This window comes from Colias philodice, chromosome 6, assembly GCF_061535455.1.
Source record: "Colias philodice isolate Cphi_HAF_F1 chromosome 6, ilColPhil1 Martin Lab GWU primary, whole genome shotgun sequence".
NCBI lineage: Eukaryota > Metazoa > Arthropoda > Insecta > Lepidoptera > Pieridae > Colias > Colias philodice.
Genome location: NC_143091.1, coordinates 479,100 through 499,350, shown reverse-complemented (window position 1 = coordinate 499,350; position 20,251 = coordinate 479,100). Strand labels below are relative to the sequence as shown.

The 20,251-nt window shown below is 32.7% G+C and overlaps 2 protein-coding genes across 6 annotated transcripts in view; one reads left to right on the top strand and one right to left on the bottom strand.

The window, feature by feature from the left end:
- Nucleotides 1-20,251, bottom strand: part of M7BP (Myosin-7a binding protein) — a 102,551-nt gene that overhangs the window by 62,899 nt on the left and 19,401 nt on the right. For all 5 annotated transcript variants that reach the window (XM_089695988.1, XM_089695986.1, XM_089695983.1 and 2 more), the window contains one exon: nt 17,165-17,316. In XM_089695988.1, the coding sequence (XP_089552114.1) occupies nt 17,165-17,268 (104 nt within the window). In that variant the 5' untranslated portion in view covers nt 17,269-17,316. Of the gene's footprint in view, nt 1-17,164; nt 17,317-20,251 lie in introns of those variants that run through there.
- LOC149487407 (uncharacterized) lies at nt 1,161-4,340 on the top strand. The gene is made up of 3 exons (XM_089695772.1): nt 1,161-1,312; nt 1,734-1,869; nt 4,152-4,340. The coding sequence occupies exons 1-3, from the start codon at nt 1,161-1,163 to the stop codon at nt 4,338-4,340; spliced, it is 477 nt and encodes a 158-aa protein (XP_089551898.1).

Here is a 20,251-nt window from a genome sequence, read left to right as displayed (position 1 = left end):
TTAGAAAAGGGAACATTATGCAAATACCAAATACATTAAAAAAAACACATAAGTAGAGAATTAATAATCTCTACATATTATTAGTCTAATACAAGGCGCTTCCAATTTCCATCTGTCTGTCTATTATTATGTACGCCTGGATCTCTAAAACTTTACAACAGATTTTGATGCGGTTTGTTTACAGATAGACTGGTTATCGAGGATGTAACTTTTCATAAGGTTTAAGTTTAAGTTAGGTTTAAGTTAATAGTATGTTAAGTTTTCATAAAGTGGCAAGGCAAAGCTGCGGATGGAAAGCTAGTACATGTTTAAATGTATAGTCTACTGACTACTTACCTTATATTCGTATTTATTCTAAGCTATCAGTCTAAGTTATTTGTGTGTTTACCCACCAAGATATGAGATAACCTATAGGGTAGGAATATATTGCCTATCATACTTGATAACCGGAATGTAAGAGATTAACAAAATATATACTATGTTGCAACTTGCAATGATTTACTTTGCGAGAATTTATGCAAAATATTTCTAGTGTCTTAAAAAAATTCAAAACAAAAACAATGAAATTAGTTTATTAAGTAGCTACTGAAAATTACTGTAATATTCTAAGAGGTCTGAAAGGGTATATTTTTGTCTTTGCGTCTCAGAATATACAAAATTATATTTTCTGGAGATGCATTAAACGAGCATGAGCATGACATCTAAGTTTATAAAAGTGTAAAACTATACTACACGTCATATTGGTTGAGGTACATAATATAAATTTAACAGTTATCCCAATTCCTTATATACCTACAATACGTACCTACTTTATATTTCGCGGAAGTCCATTTATCATTTATCCATGCGAACCTTCGTTAATTCCTCTATAATTTTTTCCTTGTTCACAAATGTCACATCGCAATTATTGACATCTTGACGTCAAAATAATTATTATAAACGTATTCAGTGAGAGTATTTTATTTATATTATATCTCTTAAAAATATACGAATAGTTTCGTCTGTGTATTTTCTCAGAACATAGTTGTATTAACTTTAGAAGTACCTAATAGACATAGCAAAACTATAACATTTGAACATTTTGTTACAACTGCATCAGATTCGTCCTACTAGGATTAGGAGTTTCCACTTAACTACAACAGGAAGTTAGAAATAAAACCATGTTTATATTCGTAGCATATAAAGACAGTCCAGAATTATCGAGTATGCACAAGCGATCATCAGAAACTGATTTGTCCGTTGAGAAAACTTTACTTGTGAATCCAAACTGCCCTGTTAGGATCATGCTGGAGTATATTCGGAAAAAATGCAAGTAAGCAATTTATTATTGTATCTACTGACTATTTATTTTGTTTAAATACGTAAGTATAAAATTGCAGAAAAGTTCGATTACCTACTAATTATTGTATATATTTATTTTGGCTCAAGCTTTATTTTAAAATTTTGTAAAAGGAAGAACTTCGACATGCATAGTCGCAACTTACCACTGCTCAAATAAATTAAGGAAAACGTCGAAATAATCCTGTCATGACCCACTGGTGGATCTACATCAAGTCTACATACTTCCCCGTGTAGTTACCGGGTAATCCTAGAACCAAAAAGTTTGTTGGTATCTTCTACCAACTCTTACATTTTAAGAGCTAGCGTGCTAGATAAAGACCTAAGCACATATAGGAGGACTAAAAATCTAAAAGGTATGAAAAACGATAAAGAATAAAACATCAATTTCTCAGATTCGCGATATTTACTCAGTTCGATTTATGCGACGAGACTGGTACTCTAAAGGGCCTTTTCAATATGCCGACCTACGCGTACGCCACCGACCAGTTTGAGCATAAAAAGACGTACTATCTCATTGTTATACGAATGGTAATATTTCACGTCTTGTAGTACGTAAAGAGCTGTAGATTTATACCTCATAATACTTCCGCATCGCAGTTGCTTTATAAGGTAGACTTGATTGGTAGAAGGTTTGTGGACCTGTAGTTTTTTTAATCGACTTTAAAAATGGAGGTTCTGAATTTGACTGTACTTTTTAGGGTAGTTACCTCAGATTTTTCGTCTGGTTGAACCAATTTTGTTGTTTAGGCTATCTAAGTTTAAACTGGTTTCCTAGAAATACGATTAATTTATTACGAATGTCAACTACTGAACTGATTTTCAAAAAAAAATCACTGATGAAAACCTACCTTTAATTACCAGTATTGATTATTATTATTGATCATGTAAAACCTATAGGCTATTAAAGTAAGGCTTTGGTGTGAATTGAATAACCCTTAGTTACCAGAAGGAATAAAATACAATGTACACTATACTGTAATTAAATCTTCTTCAAGTCGTTAGCATGTCATTGTGTGGTGTACAATCGATGACCTGATTGCTCATTTGTTAACAAATTGTTCGATTTATGTACATTTGTATTGTATGTAAAATTCTAATTAATGTTTTGAAGAAAATCACATCAATATCTCTGGGACTGGATTCGTTATGAAACGTAAAGAGGTATTACTAAATCCTTGATAACAGTGCAGTGTTCGAAATTTTATCGCAATTGTCACTAAAAGCTGTTAACGAAAGTATTAAGCGTGGTTGGTCTCTAATCCGATATATCATTTAACCTGAAAATCGGAATACTAAATCTCATGGGAATTATCTTCCGACCACGAGGGTGATGCCGCGGGTTGAAACTAACAATGAAAAATATAACAATTACGTTACGTTACGTACGTACTAAGAATTAAAAATATAACAGTTACGAAAAAACCAAGAAAAGCTATAACATATTTTAGATTAAGCAAAGTATTATAAAACGTTTAAGATGCAATAGTATACTTTGTACAAACTGTGAGCCGGTTCAGAAAATGCTGTCGTAAGCTACACAGCACTGATTTTCAGTTATTGCATCTGTAACGTAATCCTCGTTTTTAGGGTTCCGTAGCCAAAATGGCAAAAACGGAACCCTTATAGTTTCGTCATGTCCGTCTGTCCGTCTGTCCGTCTGTCCGTCTGTCACAGCCGATTTACTCGGAAACTATAAGTACTACAGTGATGAAATTTGATGGGAATATGTGTTGTATGAACCGCTACAAAAATATGACACTAAATAGTAAAAAAAAGAATTGGGGGTGGGGCCCCCCATACATGTAACTGAGGGATGAAATTTTTTTTTTCGATGTACATACCCGTGTGGGGTATCAATGGAAAGGTCTTTTAAAATGATATAAAGTTTTCTAAAAAACATTTTTCTTAAAGTGAACGGTTTTTGAGATATCAGCTCTCAAAGTCGTAAAAAGTATGTCCCCCCCCCTCTATTTTTATAACTACGGGGTATAAAATTCTAAAAAAAATAGAGGTGATGCATGCTAATTAACTCTTTCAACGATTTTTGGTTTGATCAAAGTATCTCTTATAGTTTTTGAGATAGGTTGATTTAACTGTAATTTATTATATTTGCTGCTACGGAACCCTTTGTGCGCGAGCCCGACTCGCACTTGGCCGGTTTTATTATACTGAATGATCAAATAGTAATCTTTGAAGCCTTGTTACACTATTAATAGAATTGTGTCAAACAGCTTAATAATTTAAAAAAATCTTATTTGTTCTTACGAAAAAAGGTTGAAATAAAACTAATAATCTGTATGCAGGAAAAAATATAATAAGTATTTAATACAATAATTATTATTAACCTTTTCTCCTTCATAAAATGTCATTCTCAGTATTATTTTTATGAAGGTCACCTGTGGAGTTCAAATAAAATCAAAATAAAATTCTAATTTAGGAACACAAGCTGTCAGATTTCAGTAATTAATCACCAAATTTTAAGACGCCGAAATTTTATTTAAATAATAAGGTAGTTACCATGTTACCAGTTACCTGCATGTTTGAAAAAAAGTAAAAACATTGTCATTTCAACATTTTGTATAAAATTAAATTACTTTATGTAAGAAGGCATGTATTATTGTAGGTAATTATTACATCCTTTTTATTATTATTGTTTCCTTTTAAATTTATCGTTGTCCTTCAAAATATGCTTTGTAATGTATTGTATTGTTATAAGTATTAATTATGTAATTGTAAATTACTATACAGTGTGTTATTAAGTTTTAATACCTAATTTATTAGTTAATATTCTCTGTATTATCTTATTTCAGGACAACGACAGAAGAATATCAATTTATCCACAATTGAACAGAGAAAATAAAATGTACGAAGAACTTAAAAATAAAGTAAAAACACACATGACTACGGGGGAGGGAACACCACATGTGTCACCCCCTTTAACAATGACACCGCCAAGCAAATCCACGCCTGTGCTTAAAATTGCTCCGAAGAAAAAATAAAGAGGTCTTTCATTATTTCATTATTATAAATTTAACGCCTGCCGTTTTATTTTGACAATATTTCGAGCGTAGTTATTGCTTATAGGTTGTTATAGGAGCTAACATTTCGTTTTATTTTAATTTGCAAATAGGCGAATCGATTTGAAATTAACCGTTAAGAGTCAGAATGTCCTTGCGCTATTGCTACCTTAAATTAAAACATTTCAACAAACTATTTTAAAGAACCTAAACTTAATTACGTTGCTAATATCTATCTATCTTTTTCAACTTACTTTTACGCATTTGCCGGCTCTCGCCCATATATAGTGATCTAACCGAAATTCGTCCATGCAGAAAAACCTATAGGTACCTATATAATTTATAAAAATACCAATATAATTTTATTGTTATGGGAAGTTGGGTTGTCAGTGATGCCTAACGCACCGGACGGTTGATCCGGAAACCGGACGTGACATGCCGGGAATACAAACGGCAGCTTATTGTTTTATTCTGACATAATGCTTGGTTTAATTTGTATGAATTTAATGGTTATCACTTCCTTGAAGTAGAAAAAAGATAGGCTAGATTGAAAGAGGTGTGACATCAAATGTGACTTTTATCGTATACAAACCATTTATTGAATAGAAGAACAAAACATGAAAATATACAGTAAAGCATCACATAAATCAGTACGATTTGATCGTGATGCATAATATATACCTATTCTAGTTTTTAGGTTATATAGTAAATTCTTAAAATTAGAGTACAACTAAATGTGATTAAAATCAAAATTAAATTGTGAGTAGGCATACGAACTCTCTCAATTACTTCATAATCGTATGTGATGTAAATTAAATTTCCAAGTGCGCGCAATCACATCACATCTTCGTTTACCAGCTGGCGTGTTCGTGGTCAAGTGAGTCCCTATTATTCATAAAAAAAAAACATTGATTGGTTTTATTTTTTGGTAACTATAGTTATAATATGCTACGCTTTTTCTCAATATGTAGCTATGACTCTACATTTTTGCAATGCACATATTATTGAAATATCAAATAGCAATAGAAAGTAACTGCAAGGTCGATCATTATTACCGTAAACACTGATGACGGAACTAATGAGCACACCTCTAGCTCTTACTTTTAGTTAATTAGCACTAGACAAGTACAATGTTTTAATCCGGAGAGATCATTTTATCTCAAAGGAAATGCTGCTTAGTACTTATATGTGGCATATTTGCGTGCATTCAAATACACAAAATTATATTAAAGTTCTGAAAATTATATAATAGTAATATTTATATTTATAATACACGAAAAACACATATTAATATTATCTTTTTGTGTATAAGCAACACAAGATATAATATATTACATGTCGTGTTAATATTTAATTAGAAATTATAATTAAGATAAATATTAAGAAGTAATTTGTAATGTTTCTTTATAATAAAACGTGTTATTTGTTATCTAGATAAATAAATTGTAAGTGTCGGTTTATCTTATTACTTTTTTATTTTAATTAATATCAAAATTTATTCGTGAATGCGGTCTACAAACATTATTTACCCATATAACTAGTTCACTTAACAAACTTTCGTTTTATAACAGCTGTAGATTAGTATTTTCTAGTGTTTGATTTTACGCGAGTATTATAAATTTAAACGCGATTTATTCATTATATTATTTTCCCGACGTTTCGAACACTTTACAGCGAGCGTGGTCACGGGGAGACGTAAATTGTTCGAAACGTACGTCGGCTCTTGTTTAGGGTGTTTTTCCACCCTTTAGTTTCTGTGATCTGTGTTTTCCACCAATAATGGGCGAGGAATATTTTTTGGGAAATCATTTAATTATTATATTGTTATATATCGTGAAATAAAGTAATTTAATTGTTTCTGTAACAGAAGATAATAAGTTGGTTGCTCTACATAGACTGTTTTAAACGCTAATTACCTACTATTTTTTTAAAAGCACTGTCAATTTCCTTGAGGTTTTTATTTCATTTTCAAGTATCTTTAGGTAGGCACATATCCATAAAAATTAAAGGCCAATAGACAGATTATTGTAGCTGAAAAGCCAACACTTCTAAATGTCTTATGATACACATTACCTGCACATTGCACTGGTAGCAAAATCTCAGAAAATATTTAACAGTAGATAAAAAAAAAATGTGGTGGCTCAAAGTTGCTTTTGTTCAGTTTCAGGAGCATCTATTCATTGTTGGAGCTGTATTTAAAACTTAATCTATTATCCATCGATCTTTTCATACCAGTGTCATCATTCATGTCTGTGGATAACTGTTTGTAATAAAAAGCAGACGGTAAAAGGCTCAGGTTGGGACACAGCCAGCGAAGCGGGACGGAGCGAAATTACGTGACAATAGCTGTAAGCGGTTCTGTCGTGTGTATGGTAAACGTATGGGTATTTGTACGTAATGTCTGTCTAGTTTATTTTCTGTGTTCTAAAAGGAGTGATATGTCTATTTGTAAGGTGCGCGGTTTTACCACGAAATTTGGAGGAAAAAATCAATTCTGTTTAAAAAAAAAAAACAAATCGGCGCTGTGTTATAGTCGTGAATAGGTATCCTACTATACTATTATAAAGGCGAAAGTTTGTATGGATGTATGGATGTTTGTTACTCTTTCACGCAAATACTACTGAACCGATTACAATGAAATTTAGCACACATATAGAGGGTAACTTGGATTAACACATAGGATAGGTTTTATCCCGGAAATCCCACGGGAACGGGAACTATGCGGGTTTTTCTTTGAAAACGCGGGCGAAGTCGCGGGCGGAAAGCTAGTACTACAATAGTAGTATAGATGGTCCCTTTTTTTGATTCAATTGTTGCGCATTATCAAAAATAAATTTTCATTTTTGTCAGCTATAAAATATTACTTACTTCAACATAAAGACTCTTTTGATTTTATATGTAGAGCTAAATAATATTTTTTATTTTAAAATAATATAAACAAAACCATAAACAAATTGGCCAATCATCTTGTATGCGTAATACTTAATTTATAAATAGCTTAGTGAAAGGCCTAATACAATTAACATTAAGTTTTATTGTTCGACTAGATACAGATCGCAACTTCGTCCGCCTAAAACTATTGATGTATTTTCAATAATAAAATAACACATTATTACCGTCATAATACAGTTATTTTAGTGATAGCCAAGAGCAGAAATAAATTTTAGCTTTTTTTAGTTATTTTACATCAACTATTTGTCTATTAAAACTTCAATTGGAATAAAAATCTCATTTTTCCTAATTTTTAATCTTTTCAATCAATATCATGCGTGGAAGTACACACATTCATATTCATAGGAAATTGTACATACCTACACACATTTATACAAAATATATAACGTTTCGCAAATTATTTCAAAGCAGATGTAAAAGATAACAATCTTATACATTACTATTTGCAGTTTCACTTGCTTTGAACTTCATTAAAACAATGTTAATAAGTAGTGAAAACATTTTGGATTCGGTTCAGAGGTTTTCCTAACTAACTAACAAACTAAGTTTAATAATAACTTGAAAAGCATGTAATATTATTACAAAATTATTGATTACGTATCTATAGGTACTTACTAATATTATAAAGCTGAAAAGTTTGTTTGTTTGAACGCGCTAATCTGAGGAACTACTGGTCAGATTTGAAAAATTATTTCAGTGTTAGATAGCCCATATATCGAGGAAGGTTATAGGCTATAGATTAGGACCAACAAGAGCAGAGCAATGCGAGTAAAACCGCGGGGCACAGCTAGATAGATAAAAAATGTCAATGTTAAAAAAAAGTTTCAATATTGCTTAAAAATTGTATAACAATACAAATTATATTGTTTTATTATATGATTAAATAAATAGAGAGCCATAAGATAATTATCCACAGTGACAAAATTATAATCATTTTGAAATCCATGACCTTCGATTTAACGCGGCTTTACGCTTAAATGTAAACAGTTAATTTCTATTTGTTTGTAAAATTCACTACGGTAGACACTAGGCACAGACTGAGAATTTAAAAAATGAGGAAAAATCTATCCGTAAATGTTTAAGTTATGTTACTTTTTATTTTTAATATATCAAGCATAATCACTCGATTCAAACTTACTTAAAAATATTTTTATTCTAAATTTTGTATTAATATTATTTAATATGTATTTAACAGACCTTAAAAAAAGTATTAAACACTCAATCCAATATGCCACACACAAAAGTGCACAAAATTCACTTTTCACACACACTAAAATTGTCGACACAAAAAAAACTAATTAATTCGTAAAAAAACAATTTCCGAACGGTCTTCGATAGCGCGCTCAGTTTTGGCGGCAACTGACAACTGACAGCGGCGATGGCGCGGATGTCAGGCTCCGGAAATATGAGTATTGCATTTCTAATTCGTTATGACCCCTTTGTAATCGATAATATGAATAAATATACTAATAATAATAGAGGTAAAGCTTATTTGTATTCTCGTAGGGTAGTCTTTGGAAGTACTAACTACTAAGCCATGATTCTTTCAACAGAAGACTACATTATCCAAGAGTGGCAGGATATTTTTTATAATAAATCCCGGTCAATACCGGACAAACACGTGTTTAACATTTTTAAACTATACTTTTAAAAAAATAACTCTATCATAATCGTGGTTTTACAAAAGCTGTGGCTATTTCTAGGTAGGTACTTATTTCCAAAACTACCTAATTAGTCATGCTCCAGCGCTGTTATCTATACTTATAATAAATCTGTAGAGAGGCCAATTCTGTACATGAAATATATTTAAAAAAAAACTATGAAGGGGTGATAAGGGATCGCTACTGATGCCAAAAATGCAATCAGTAAAATTTTTGTCTGTCTGTCTGTCTGTCTGTCTGTCTGTCTGTCTGTCTGTATATTCGTTATAGAAACAAAAACTACACGACGGATTTTAACCAAATTTGGCACAATTATTCTTCATACTCCTGGGCAGGTTATAGTAAAAGAATCATGTAAATCGGTGTAGAAACACCAAAGTTATACATGAAATACGCTATAAGTCATCGCGCGTGAATACAGAATCATGCAGCCATAAGGATTATTTTTGTGTATCAGTTGCCGCGTTCGACGCGCTTCGCGGCGGGAGCTATAAAAAGGCGGCGGGTCTGCACCCGATTCGCGTTGTCATGGCATCACGTGTGAACGGCTGAACCGATTTTGATAATTCTTTTCTATTATATTCCTTGAAGTACGAGGATGGTTTTTATGTAGAGAAAACGTAAATATGTACCACGGGCGAAGCCGGGGCGGACCGCTAGTACATAATATTTCTGGTCTATGGTTTTGTTAATTCATAATTGTTATTTTATTAAAATTCCAAAATGTCCAGCAACTCAAAATATTTGAAAGTGTGCAGTGGGCAGCAAATTGGTGTTGTAAAAGTTATAAAACCTTTTTTGTGATGTTTTTATTGGTATGTGAATAATAGGCATTCAAATTCAAATTTACGCAAAAAAGATATTACATTTTTTTGGAGATCAGTATTATACCTACTTAAAGGTGTATCTATTATTGATCGATTAGAACTTATTGTTACTTAATTTATTGTTGTTCTATCAACAACATAATAATATGTACTTGCATATTATGTTAGCAGTACTCGCAGTACTGATAACAACAGAATATTAAAAAGCACCTTCATCTTCACTACTATTATTAGAAACCGAAATATTTTTTTTTGTTTGTAGTAGGTTATTTTAGTATTTAGGTAGGAATTCACTCTGAAAATCTCACCACCAATAGAAGCCAGTATTAATTTAGTTTGTTTGTTTTTTTATCCCAAACTACTATTTTATTACGATAAGACCCATATATGAAAAAACAAACAAAACAAATAGTCACGGTCGAAAACACCCATACGTGTTCTATTGTAAAGTTTGTCAATGCGGATGTGATGAAACTCTGTAATAGAGATAGCTATCCAATTTACCTTGAATGTGTTATTTTGGTTATTCTAGTGTTGCTTAAAATACATCATCATTTAGTAGTACATAGTAGGTGAATTAATATGCTGAACAGTAAAGGTAAGTCTCTAATACATAATTATTATTAGAGATTAATTATTCCAGGTAATTAATTTCATACCAAATATTATTTGAAATAATAATTATACAAACTCTAGAGTTTTCTGCCTAGGCACTTGTCGATATGGCCTATCTTTCATTATATTATGGACTCTATGCCTGGTAAAGGAAAATTAAAAATTGCAAGCCTAGCCGGAAGCGTTATAACTTAACTCTTTATTGTAAGGCTTGGCTTTTGGGTTGATTTCTATCCCGAGTGTTCTGGAAATGCAATAAGTTTTCATCCTGTCCCGTAATTTTCTCAATCAGAAATCAGAAAATATAGTAATTTATTTATTTATTTATTTATTTATTTATTTATTTATTTATTTATTTATTTATTTATTTCTGATTCCTTACAGCTATTCTTACAATAATTATATAATAATTGAACAATACGCCAATAAAAAGGAATTCCATTAATAGAATTATTATAATAAACATGTGACAAAGAAAATTGAGTAAGAAAGTAGGAGGAAAAGATATACGTTAAAATAATAAACAAAATACTATTGTGATGAGTGTAGGTGTAGGTATGGTGTGTAGTCTGTTGTGAGTGAGTGTGTAAATGAGAGTATGTAAGTACATATATACTTTAAGTAACTAAAAATTAAGTACTGAAACCTATATTATATATAATAGTTATTATGAATTATTGGAAAAAGTGATTTCTTTTTTAAAATTTAAGCGAGATGTCTTAAATATGTCCACATTAGAAAATTTCTTATTATATATATCTGGCAAACGAAAAAGAGCTGAGTGTTGCAGATGCTTGGTTGATGCAAGCGGTACTCTGAATAAGTGTGTGTGTCTAGTGCGGAGCGATGGCGCCTGAATAGATATATTGCTGAGAATATTCGGGCAGTCCAACTTATTGTTTACAATGTCATAAAAGAGCATCATATCAATAATATCCCTTCGCTGTTCCAAGGTATTTAATTTGTGGAGTGCACAAGATTCGAGATAGTCGGCTGGATTAGCATGACATAAAAAATTTAGCTTTTTTACAAAGATTTTTTGAATTTTTTCTAACCGTTCAATATGACAACGATAGATTGGACGCCAAATAGAACTCGCAAATTCGAGCACACTACGTACATACGCGAAATACAGTACCTTTAAACATAGAATGTCATTAAATGCATCACTAGTGCGAAGTATGAATCCTAGATTTTTATAAGCTTTTTGCATGACATACTCGACATGATCATTATGAGACAGTTTTGTGTCGTGGATAACACCCCAAGTCCCTAATTTGATTTGTTCTTTGAAGCATTTCATCATTTAATCTATAATCAAATTTAATAACATTGTTCTTCTTACGTGTAAAAGTGATTATTTGACATTTGTTTATATTAACCGATATTTTATTATTTTTGTAATAAAGGGAAAGGCGATTGAGATCACTTTGCAGTTTGAGACAGTCTTCTATGGAGCAGATTTTTTTATAAAGCTTCTTGTCATCGGCAAATACGAGGAAATTAGAATTAAAAAAGCATTCATATAGATCATAGATAAATACGTTGTAAAATAACGGTCCGAGATGTGAACCTTGAGGAACACCGGATGTCACTGTAATAAAATCTGATCTGTAACCCCCTAATACTGTTGCTTGACTTCGATTCTTTATATAGGACTCCGTCCATCTTAGGAGGTTGCCTCTAATACCAATGGCAAAAAGTTTCATTAATAGAATATTGTGATCCACCTTATCAAACGCCTTCTCAAAATCCGTATAAATAACATCAATTTGAGAATTGTCATCTAGGTCTCTGTTTATGTCATGTGTAAACTCAAGCAAGTTGGTGATAACGCTTCGCGATTTAATAAAGCCATGGTGATTATTAGGGATGCATCTTGAAGCACTAAAATATATGTTGTTAAAAGCAATACGTTCAAGAAGCTTTCCAAATATATTCAACATTGATATTCCTCTGTAATTCGTTATATCGGTTTTAGATTTACTTTTATGTATTGGTACGACTTGCGCCTCTTTCCATCTGTTAGGGAAAATACCTTCCGAAAAAGAGCGTTTAAATAATATTAAAAGGGGAGATAACAGGCCAGATTCACACTTTCTTATAAAAATTGCAGGTATGCCGTCAGTACCAGCTCCTTTCCGAGGGTGAAGTTGTTTAAATATTTTTTTAAGTATAGTCACGTTAACCTCAATGGAATGAAGGTTATCGGACATATTAGCTTCTTTAGCATAGTTGGGGATTGATTGATCGCATGGCTGGAATATGCTTCGGAAATATTCGTTAAATGAGTCGCAAATATCTTGTCCGTTTGTTAATAGACGCCCTTTATAAGACATTGTCTGCGGCAGACTATGGTCAGAGCGCTTGTTTTTTATGTAAGTCCAGAATTCTTTCGGTGAATTTATAATGCTATTTTGACAACGGTGTATATACTTATTGTATGATTCTAATTGCAATTTTTTAACACGGGCTCTGAGAAGAGAGAAAGCGGCATAGTCGCACGGATTATTAAACTTTTTCCATTTAGTATGAATTTTTGATTTTTCCTTAATAAGATTAATTAGTGCTGGTGTATACCATTTGGGATAATTGTACCGAGACGTAAGTCTGACAATAGGGATATACTCGTCAATACAGGAATATATAACCTTATAAAATGCATCAACAGCTTCATTGACAGTGCCTGAATATAATAGCTCGTGCCAGTTAATATTTTTTAACTTATAGTTGATCATGTCATAATCACCCTTAAAAAATTTCCGTACCACCCGGGATTTGCATTGTAAAGGTTTTATGTATAAATCATTAATAATACATTCGAGTGGACTATGGTAAGGATCAATATTTACTAGCGGCTTAGAGCTTATGCTACAGAGTAAGTGGGTATTAGAAAGAACAAGGTCCAGAATATTACCGCATGTATTTTGAAAAAAGTTGTATTGCTGTAAACCCAGTAAGTTAAATGTGCCTAGTAAATTCAAAGCAGAGTTATAAAGTTCGGAGTTGCATTGTTTTGATATATTAAAGTTGTCATTTTCCCAACTAATAAAAGGAAGATTGAAATCTCCGGTAACTAAAAAATTGTCATTAATATTATTACTGTAAAAATCCTTTAAGGCGTTATCAAAGTCTTTGAGTAAATGGGGAGCGTCAGAATTAGGTGGTATGTATACTGCTATAATGTGTAAATCTTTGCTATTGTAGTGTGAACTGATATTAAAAGAGGATTTTGGAATAGTTAGCCAAATACTCTCCGATTGTGTGCAAAGTGTAATATGACAAAAAGCCGAAAGACTTTTTTTGACACAAATTAACACTCCTCCACCTCTCTTTTTATGTTTTCGGTCGTATCTAAAAACGTCGTAATTATTATTGTTGCAGATTTCTGTGTTCAATATACCATCGCAAAGCCAACTCTCAGTAAAAATTAACAAGTCGTAACTGCTATTTTCAATATTTTTATAAAGTAAATGTAATTTAGTGCGCAAACCACGAGCATTCTGATAATAAATCCTAAGATTATTTAATACTACCATTGTATTTAGTTAAGAATAAAAATAAATAAAATAAACGCTGACGAGAGAATAATAATATATCAAGAATGTCGTGGTTACGCAAAGTATATTTCGGTGCTACTTTATGTTTTAAAATGTTGTAGTACGATATAAATATAATAAAAAATAAATGTAACATTAAAAAATGCATTGTACACAAATAAATCATAATATTGAGGGTAGTTTGAAATAGTGCTTTATAACTATGCGGTGTTTTAAAATGTGGACAGGCTAACCGGGGTGATAAACACTTGGTATTATGAAGTAATAGATATAAAATTGTATAAGTTTCAAAATTCATAAAATTATATTTTAAGTTGTGTATGAGTAGAAAGTTATAGTGTAATATAATTATGTATGTGGTAAATTTGTAAAGTGAACTGGTATATCTTAACCTCGTGAAATTAATCTTGAACCGTAACAAGTGGCATATGAACAAAAGTTTACATTTTAAGATTTGCCTAAAAAATCCAACAAATCATTTTCCGAATTAATAGCTTTTGGTGGAGACTTTTCGTTGCGACGAACATAAATAATACAGTTTCTCACCCAAACGTATTTAATATTGTATTCTTTTGCGCGAAGTTTGCAGTTGTTCAATAGGATTTTATTTGCTATTGTAAGATGTTCGTTAACAAAAATTTTTGTCGCGTTGTCGGTGTAGTTGAGATCACTCGCGTTTAGTCCCTTCTGTTTATTGAATAATTTGAATTTAGCCAGTAGATCGTCTTTACACCTTCTGTTTTTTAGCTTGGCGATAATTTTCCTAGGATGACCTTGTTTTTGTCGAGTCGACTGCACCCTCGTAATGAACTCGATGTCTTCTTGCGCAAGAGTGGACCCGATAGTTGAAGATAGATGTAGAAGTATATCAACCAAATTTTCATTCGACTTTTCTGGAATGCCCACCAGTTCTACGTTTAAAAAACGTGATTTTTGCTGCGTATTTTGGTGTTCTAAGTTGATAACAGAAACCTTTTTCTCGAGATTTGAGATTAAGATGTCTTTTTTTGCAAGTTCTGAATTGATATTCTGAATTTGACTGCCTAAACTTACTATTTGAGCCTTAGACTTTTTTAACTCGTCTTTTAGGGACTCTACCATATTTAATTTCAGATCAATGTCGGCTAGTCTAGTGAAAATCTCCTCCATAACATTGGCATTAAACTTTGTAGTTAGTTCGTTTACTTCAAAACGCAATTGAGATACATTCTCCGGCAGGGAGGTTAATGGTGCGAGCATCTCTTCTATTCTATTAAGTTGAACTTGATAAGACGCTGGCTCTTCATGCACAGTAATATTCTTTGAAACGGTATTAATTGGTTGCGGGCTCTTTCTGCAGTCTGGGCACGTCCATGATGGTTGCCTGTTACCCAACCGTCGCCAACCAATCTCCGTTAAGCTGACACAGTAGAAGTGGTATGTCATGCGGCAAAGTGAGCACTGGGCACCATCCAAAACATTATCATCGCAGCGTTTGCATAAATTATCCATACCAAGGGTTTGTAATCTCGGAAGTTGCACGGACTGGTGATGATGTTGTGTAGATAAGAAATCGCCGGCAGTGTTCGTATGAATATACACTGGTCAATACGTCAATTGCGTATGAATGTTCGAACTTAACACTGAATTTACTTTTAACTGGATATAATATTAAAGTGTTTGTGCAAAGTTGTAAAAGTTTAACTTTTTCGAGAAATTTAACGGTAAGAACGTCTTTGTCACAGTAGGTTGACAGACAGATTTATTCATTAAACGTCATATTATATTATTCTCTATCCCACGTCCATAAATGTAAATATATAATATCGAAAAATAGATTTTTTTACGAATTTCATCAAAATAAAAAATATTGCGCTTTGAGCTCTACATTCTAGCGCCACCCAAGGGACATTGTATGCGTTACAACTTACTAATTGAGACGTGTCGCGATAGATGGCGCTTGTATAAAAACAGCACAAGCTGTTTTTCTTTTCCAACGAACTCGTTATTGAATATTATCCCTTAACATCACTCGCGGGGGAGCAGGGTCCCCCACCGCTCAAATTTTTACGAATATTTTAAATATTAGAAACGTTACGCGGTGTAGCGTCAGTGTATTCCTAGTGCCGCCCGAGGTCTAGCGGGGAGTAGACTTGTGCCGGGCTGCTGTGCTTAGTTCCAGAGGTACGTGTTGATGGGGGAGCGTAGTCCCCCACGAGTGTAATTACTTAAGTATATTTTAATTATTTTGCTATATATATTTTTGTTTTTTTATAGGTTTATCACGCACAATGGATAAAAATTTGAATCCCCAGTAGATAGAAGATTTGTTAAATGACTTAGAGTCTGAGGAAACCGAGGCAGAGGTTATTTATCCTGAATTATCATCGGATTTGAGTGATGCTGAGTCTGAGGTTAGTGATCACGATACTGAAAGTGAAGAAGAAGTAGACAGTAACTCTGAAAATGAAGATACAAGTACCAATGAACAACAAGACCGAAACAGTAATGCATTGCTGCAGACTGAAATAAGATTCCTACATTTGACGGATATTTCGGTAGTTTCTAAGTATTATGTGCGTTACCCTTGTGATTTTAGACGTTATAGATTTTTCATAGATTTTTATGCTTGTTTTGTAATTTATATGATATAAATAAGTAGAATAAAACATTTTATTTTGTATTTTTTTTTTTAATTTTTATACCTAGTAGTAACCTAGAGTTATATTATCTTAAAATTTAACGTGTTTTTTGTAACTTGTTTTGTTTGATATTAGAAATGTCCATTTTTAAGTTTAAAATTTTAAATAAATACACTTATAGCATTCCTAAAATGTGTTTTGTTTCATTTATTGAAAAAAAAAACAGAGTTATCGTAAAAATATTATAGATATATGGTTCAACAATTTGGTGGACCTTGCTCCCCCACGTGTGTAGATGTGTGGCGAGAAATAGCGTGTGGTGCTAAGGGTTATCTTTCTTACTTACCTATGATTAAAATTAAAATTAATTTATCTAGATTTCAAATAATTTATATCATAAATTTTTTCATAAAAAATATTCAGCAATATTCAAAAATTGGTTAACGCTAGTCGGAAAGGTATAATAAATTATTTTGGCTAAAATATTAAATAACGATTTTTTTCCTTCGTTTCTCTAGAGAAATCGTATGAATTATTTTTAGTAATGTTTCTCCTTTCTTGTATACTTACTTAGGTTTATTTATGCCATTTGCAAATAAATAGCAGACTCCAGACACAATCCCGGCCAAAAGGCCGAGACTGACCCCCGTAGACAGAGACAGCGTGTCCGGCATTGTACTTCTCTTTCACACTTGGAGATTAGTCCATTATGTTATTTGTACCTGTAATGAAAATACCGAATATGAATAAAAATTAGGAAATTATATCTAACTTATGACACATTTTATTTGCAATTTTGTTTAGTTTTTAATTTCATTACTTAAACATGAGTAAAAGGCAACTTTTAAAAATAAGATCTTAGTGAGGGCATGTACCAATATAATCTATTGGTCCATGGTAAGGGTAAGTAAATTTGGGAACCACAAAATCACAAATATTTCCGCCTGCGGCTTCGCTCGCGTTTTTAAAGAAAAACTCGCATAGTACCCGTTCCCGTGGGATTTTCTGGGTAATACCTATCTTATGTGTTAATCCAAGTTGCCCTCTATATGTGTGCAAAATTTCATTCTAATCGGTTCAGTAGTATTTGCGTGAAAGAGTAACAAACACACATCCTCACAAACTTTCGCATTTATAATAATATTAAATAGGATACAACGAGAATTAGGAGAATCTCAATAAAATTTCACATACGTGTACGGTTCACGGTGCAACTCTACAAGACTACAATCAATTACTTGCTCTGTGTCTACAACGTTTATTTATTCTATTCGACTTTTTCTAGAAGGATCGCCACATAGAGATCTAGAGAGATGCCAATCGCTTGCGCTGAGTACGAAACCTGTGTCTCATAACAAATTTACGCACACAACAGTAAACAAAATAAAAACAATACTTCGCGTTGTGTGCGTGTCATCACACAAAAATTTGAGAGCGACTATTCGTTCGCACACTAGATTGTAAGTGACGTACGTATACAGCACCACACAGCCGCAAGATATGCGTTTACGATAGGGATTGCTTGTCGATAAAATGAGAAACGTTAAAATTAAAACAATTTATAGGCAATACAGTAACTACGTAGAAAATAGAAATGGACACCTTGATGGTAGCATTCATGGTGATGAAGTACATAAAGCATTGCCTATTGACTTATTGTAAAGTAATATAAGTATGAAATAAGTGACTTCTTTTTTTAATCCATGTATAATAATTACTATAAAATTATTGCTCGAGTACCTATCAAATAATAATAATACAATCAGATATTAAGCTAATAGTAATACATTATGATATAAAAATAAGGTAGTAAAATAATACATAATACGATAAAAAATCCGAATCTTATCGACATGGACACACTCGACGCGCATCCTCAACTAACGACCGCGAGCAGCGGCCTGTACTACACGATCGAACGTTTTGTTAGCTTTATTATGTTCATTATACATTGCGGTATTCGAACTTCGCGTTTGAATAGAGTCACGTACAGAAGAAGCATTGTAAACTATTTACATAAATTATTGTGACTGTTTTTCTGTCACATAATGAAGACAAGAAATCACTCTACGTAATATTGTTTTTGAAATTTTAGTAAGAAAATCGTATAATTTTCAGTACTTACCGATGGTATGTGATTCCATTTGACTTAAAGTTGCTGGTTTCACTTCGGTTTTTACAAACTTTAACGGAACAACACGGCATTGTCAAATAATACCCGGCCGACGGTCGAACGTCAACTGAATGCAACAAACAGCATGTGTTCTTTTTTTGGGCATATTGCTGCGACATCGGCCCCGCCCCCTAACCATATCTCCCTTTAGTTTCTTTGATCTGTGGATCGCCACAACCATTTATCTCTGGTTCGGAAAGCAATTTCTACATTCATTCATTTATATAACTTCTACTGTGAAGAGCCGACAGAAATCTCTATACTTGCTCTATTAAATTATGTTAATTTTACGTAATTTATTATATTAATAATGCCAAAGAACTATCCCGTGGTTCTTAAGATACAAACATTTCAGGCTCTCTGAAATAACAGTAATAATAACTTAGTTATAGCCACAAAGATTTTCAGCCTACTTCAGAAGATTTCTTTTGACCGCCTCCTTGGTACCTACACTGGTTGACGCGGCAGCGTATCGTAGCGTAGCGTAACCAAAGGGGTCCTGGATTCGATTCCCGGTGGAGACGAAGAGAAAAAAATGTCTCGGTCTGGCAGGACACAGAAGGCTGATCACCTACTTGTCCCTAAAGAAAATCGATCTGTGAAACAGATGTACAATGCATCTGCCCCTTACCCCACTAGGGGACATGGGACTTCACTTCAGAAGATTTCTGCAATACTTATAGTATAAAGATTACTGTGTGTAATCAAATGATCTGTGGGAACATCCCACGAGGTGTAGTGTGGTTTATCAGTGCGATTCAACATGGGAACCGGAGATAATGCATTTGAATATGATCGTAAATTAAGCTCTAATCTTATATCGTAGAGCAAGACGTTGGTATGGTAATTGTGGATTTTGGTGTCTTAATATATCCTTGAAAAGTTGAAAGTAATGAAGATACTACTGGTTAAGAAAATCAAGTTATAAAAAAACCGGCCAAGAGCGAGTCGGACTCGCGCACGAAGCATTCCGTACTATAAAGCAAAAAAATACGAAAAAAAAATATGTGTGCGTGTACTAGTGTACACACGTAAGAAGTGAAACGTAAACGTAACGTGAACTTATTTTTCAAAAAATAATTTACTAAATATATGCAACTCTACAGAAGTACGTCGAATCAAAGATGGCGCGTAACGGAAAAATGTCACGCGTAATGAAAAAATATTACACTTAATTTTTTTCCAACCCCGATAAAGAAGTTTCACTTCAAAAAAACACATTTGTATGTGAATATTAGTAATAGGGTTCCCGTTTTACCCTTTGGATACGGAACCCTAAAAATGAGAATAGATGAAGACACAAACAGTTGATACGATTTATGAAAATATTCAAAATTTGCTGTACCGTGGTATTTTTTGTGATGTAATTGTTTCCAAATCTATCGATATTCTTAGTTGTTACTCATGTAATACAATCACGGGATACAATGCTTTATACAAACGCACCAATTAGATACCAAAAGTTAAATTTGTTTAAGGAGTGC

Excerpts from the sequence above, each read along its gene's own strand:
- LOC149487407 (XM_089695772.1), top strand. The coding sequence starts at position 1,161 with ATGTTTATATTCGTAGCATATAAAGACAGTCCAGAATTATCGAGTATG. Across the intron at positions 1,313-1,733 it reads TATATTCGGAAAAAATGCAA|ATTCGCGATATTTACTCAGT; the intron begins GTAAGCAATTTA and ends TCAATTTCTCAG. Across the intron at positions 1,870-4,151 it reads ATCTCATTGTTATACGAATG|GACAACGACAGAAGAATATC; the intron begins GTAATATTTCAC and ends ATCTTATTTCAG.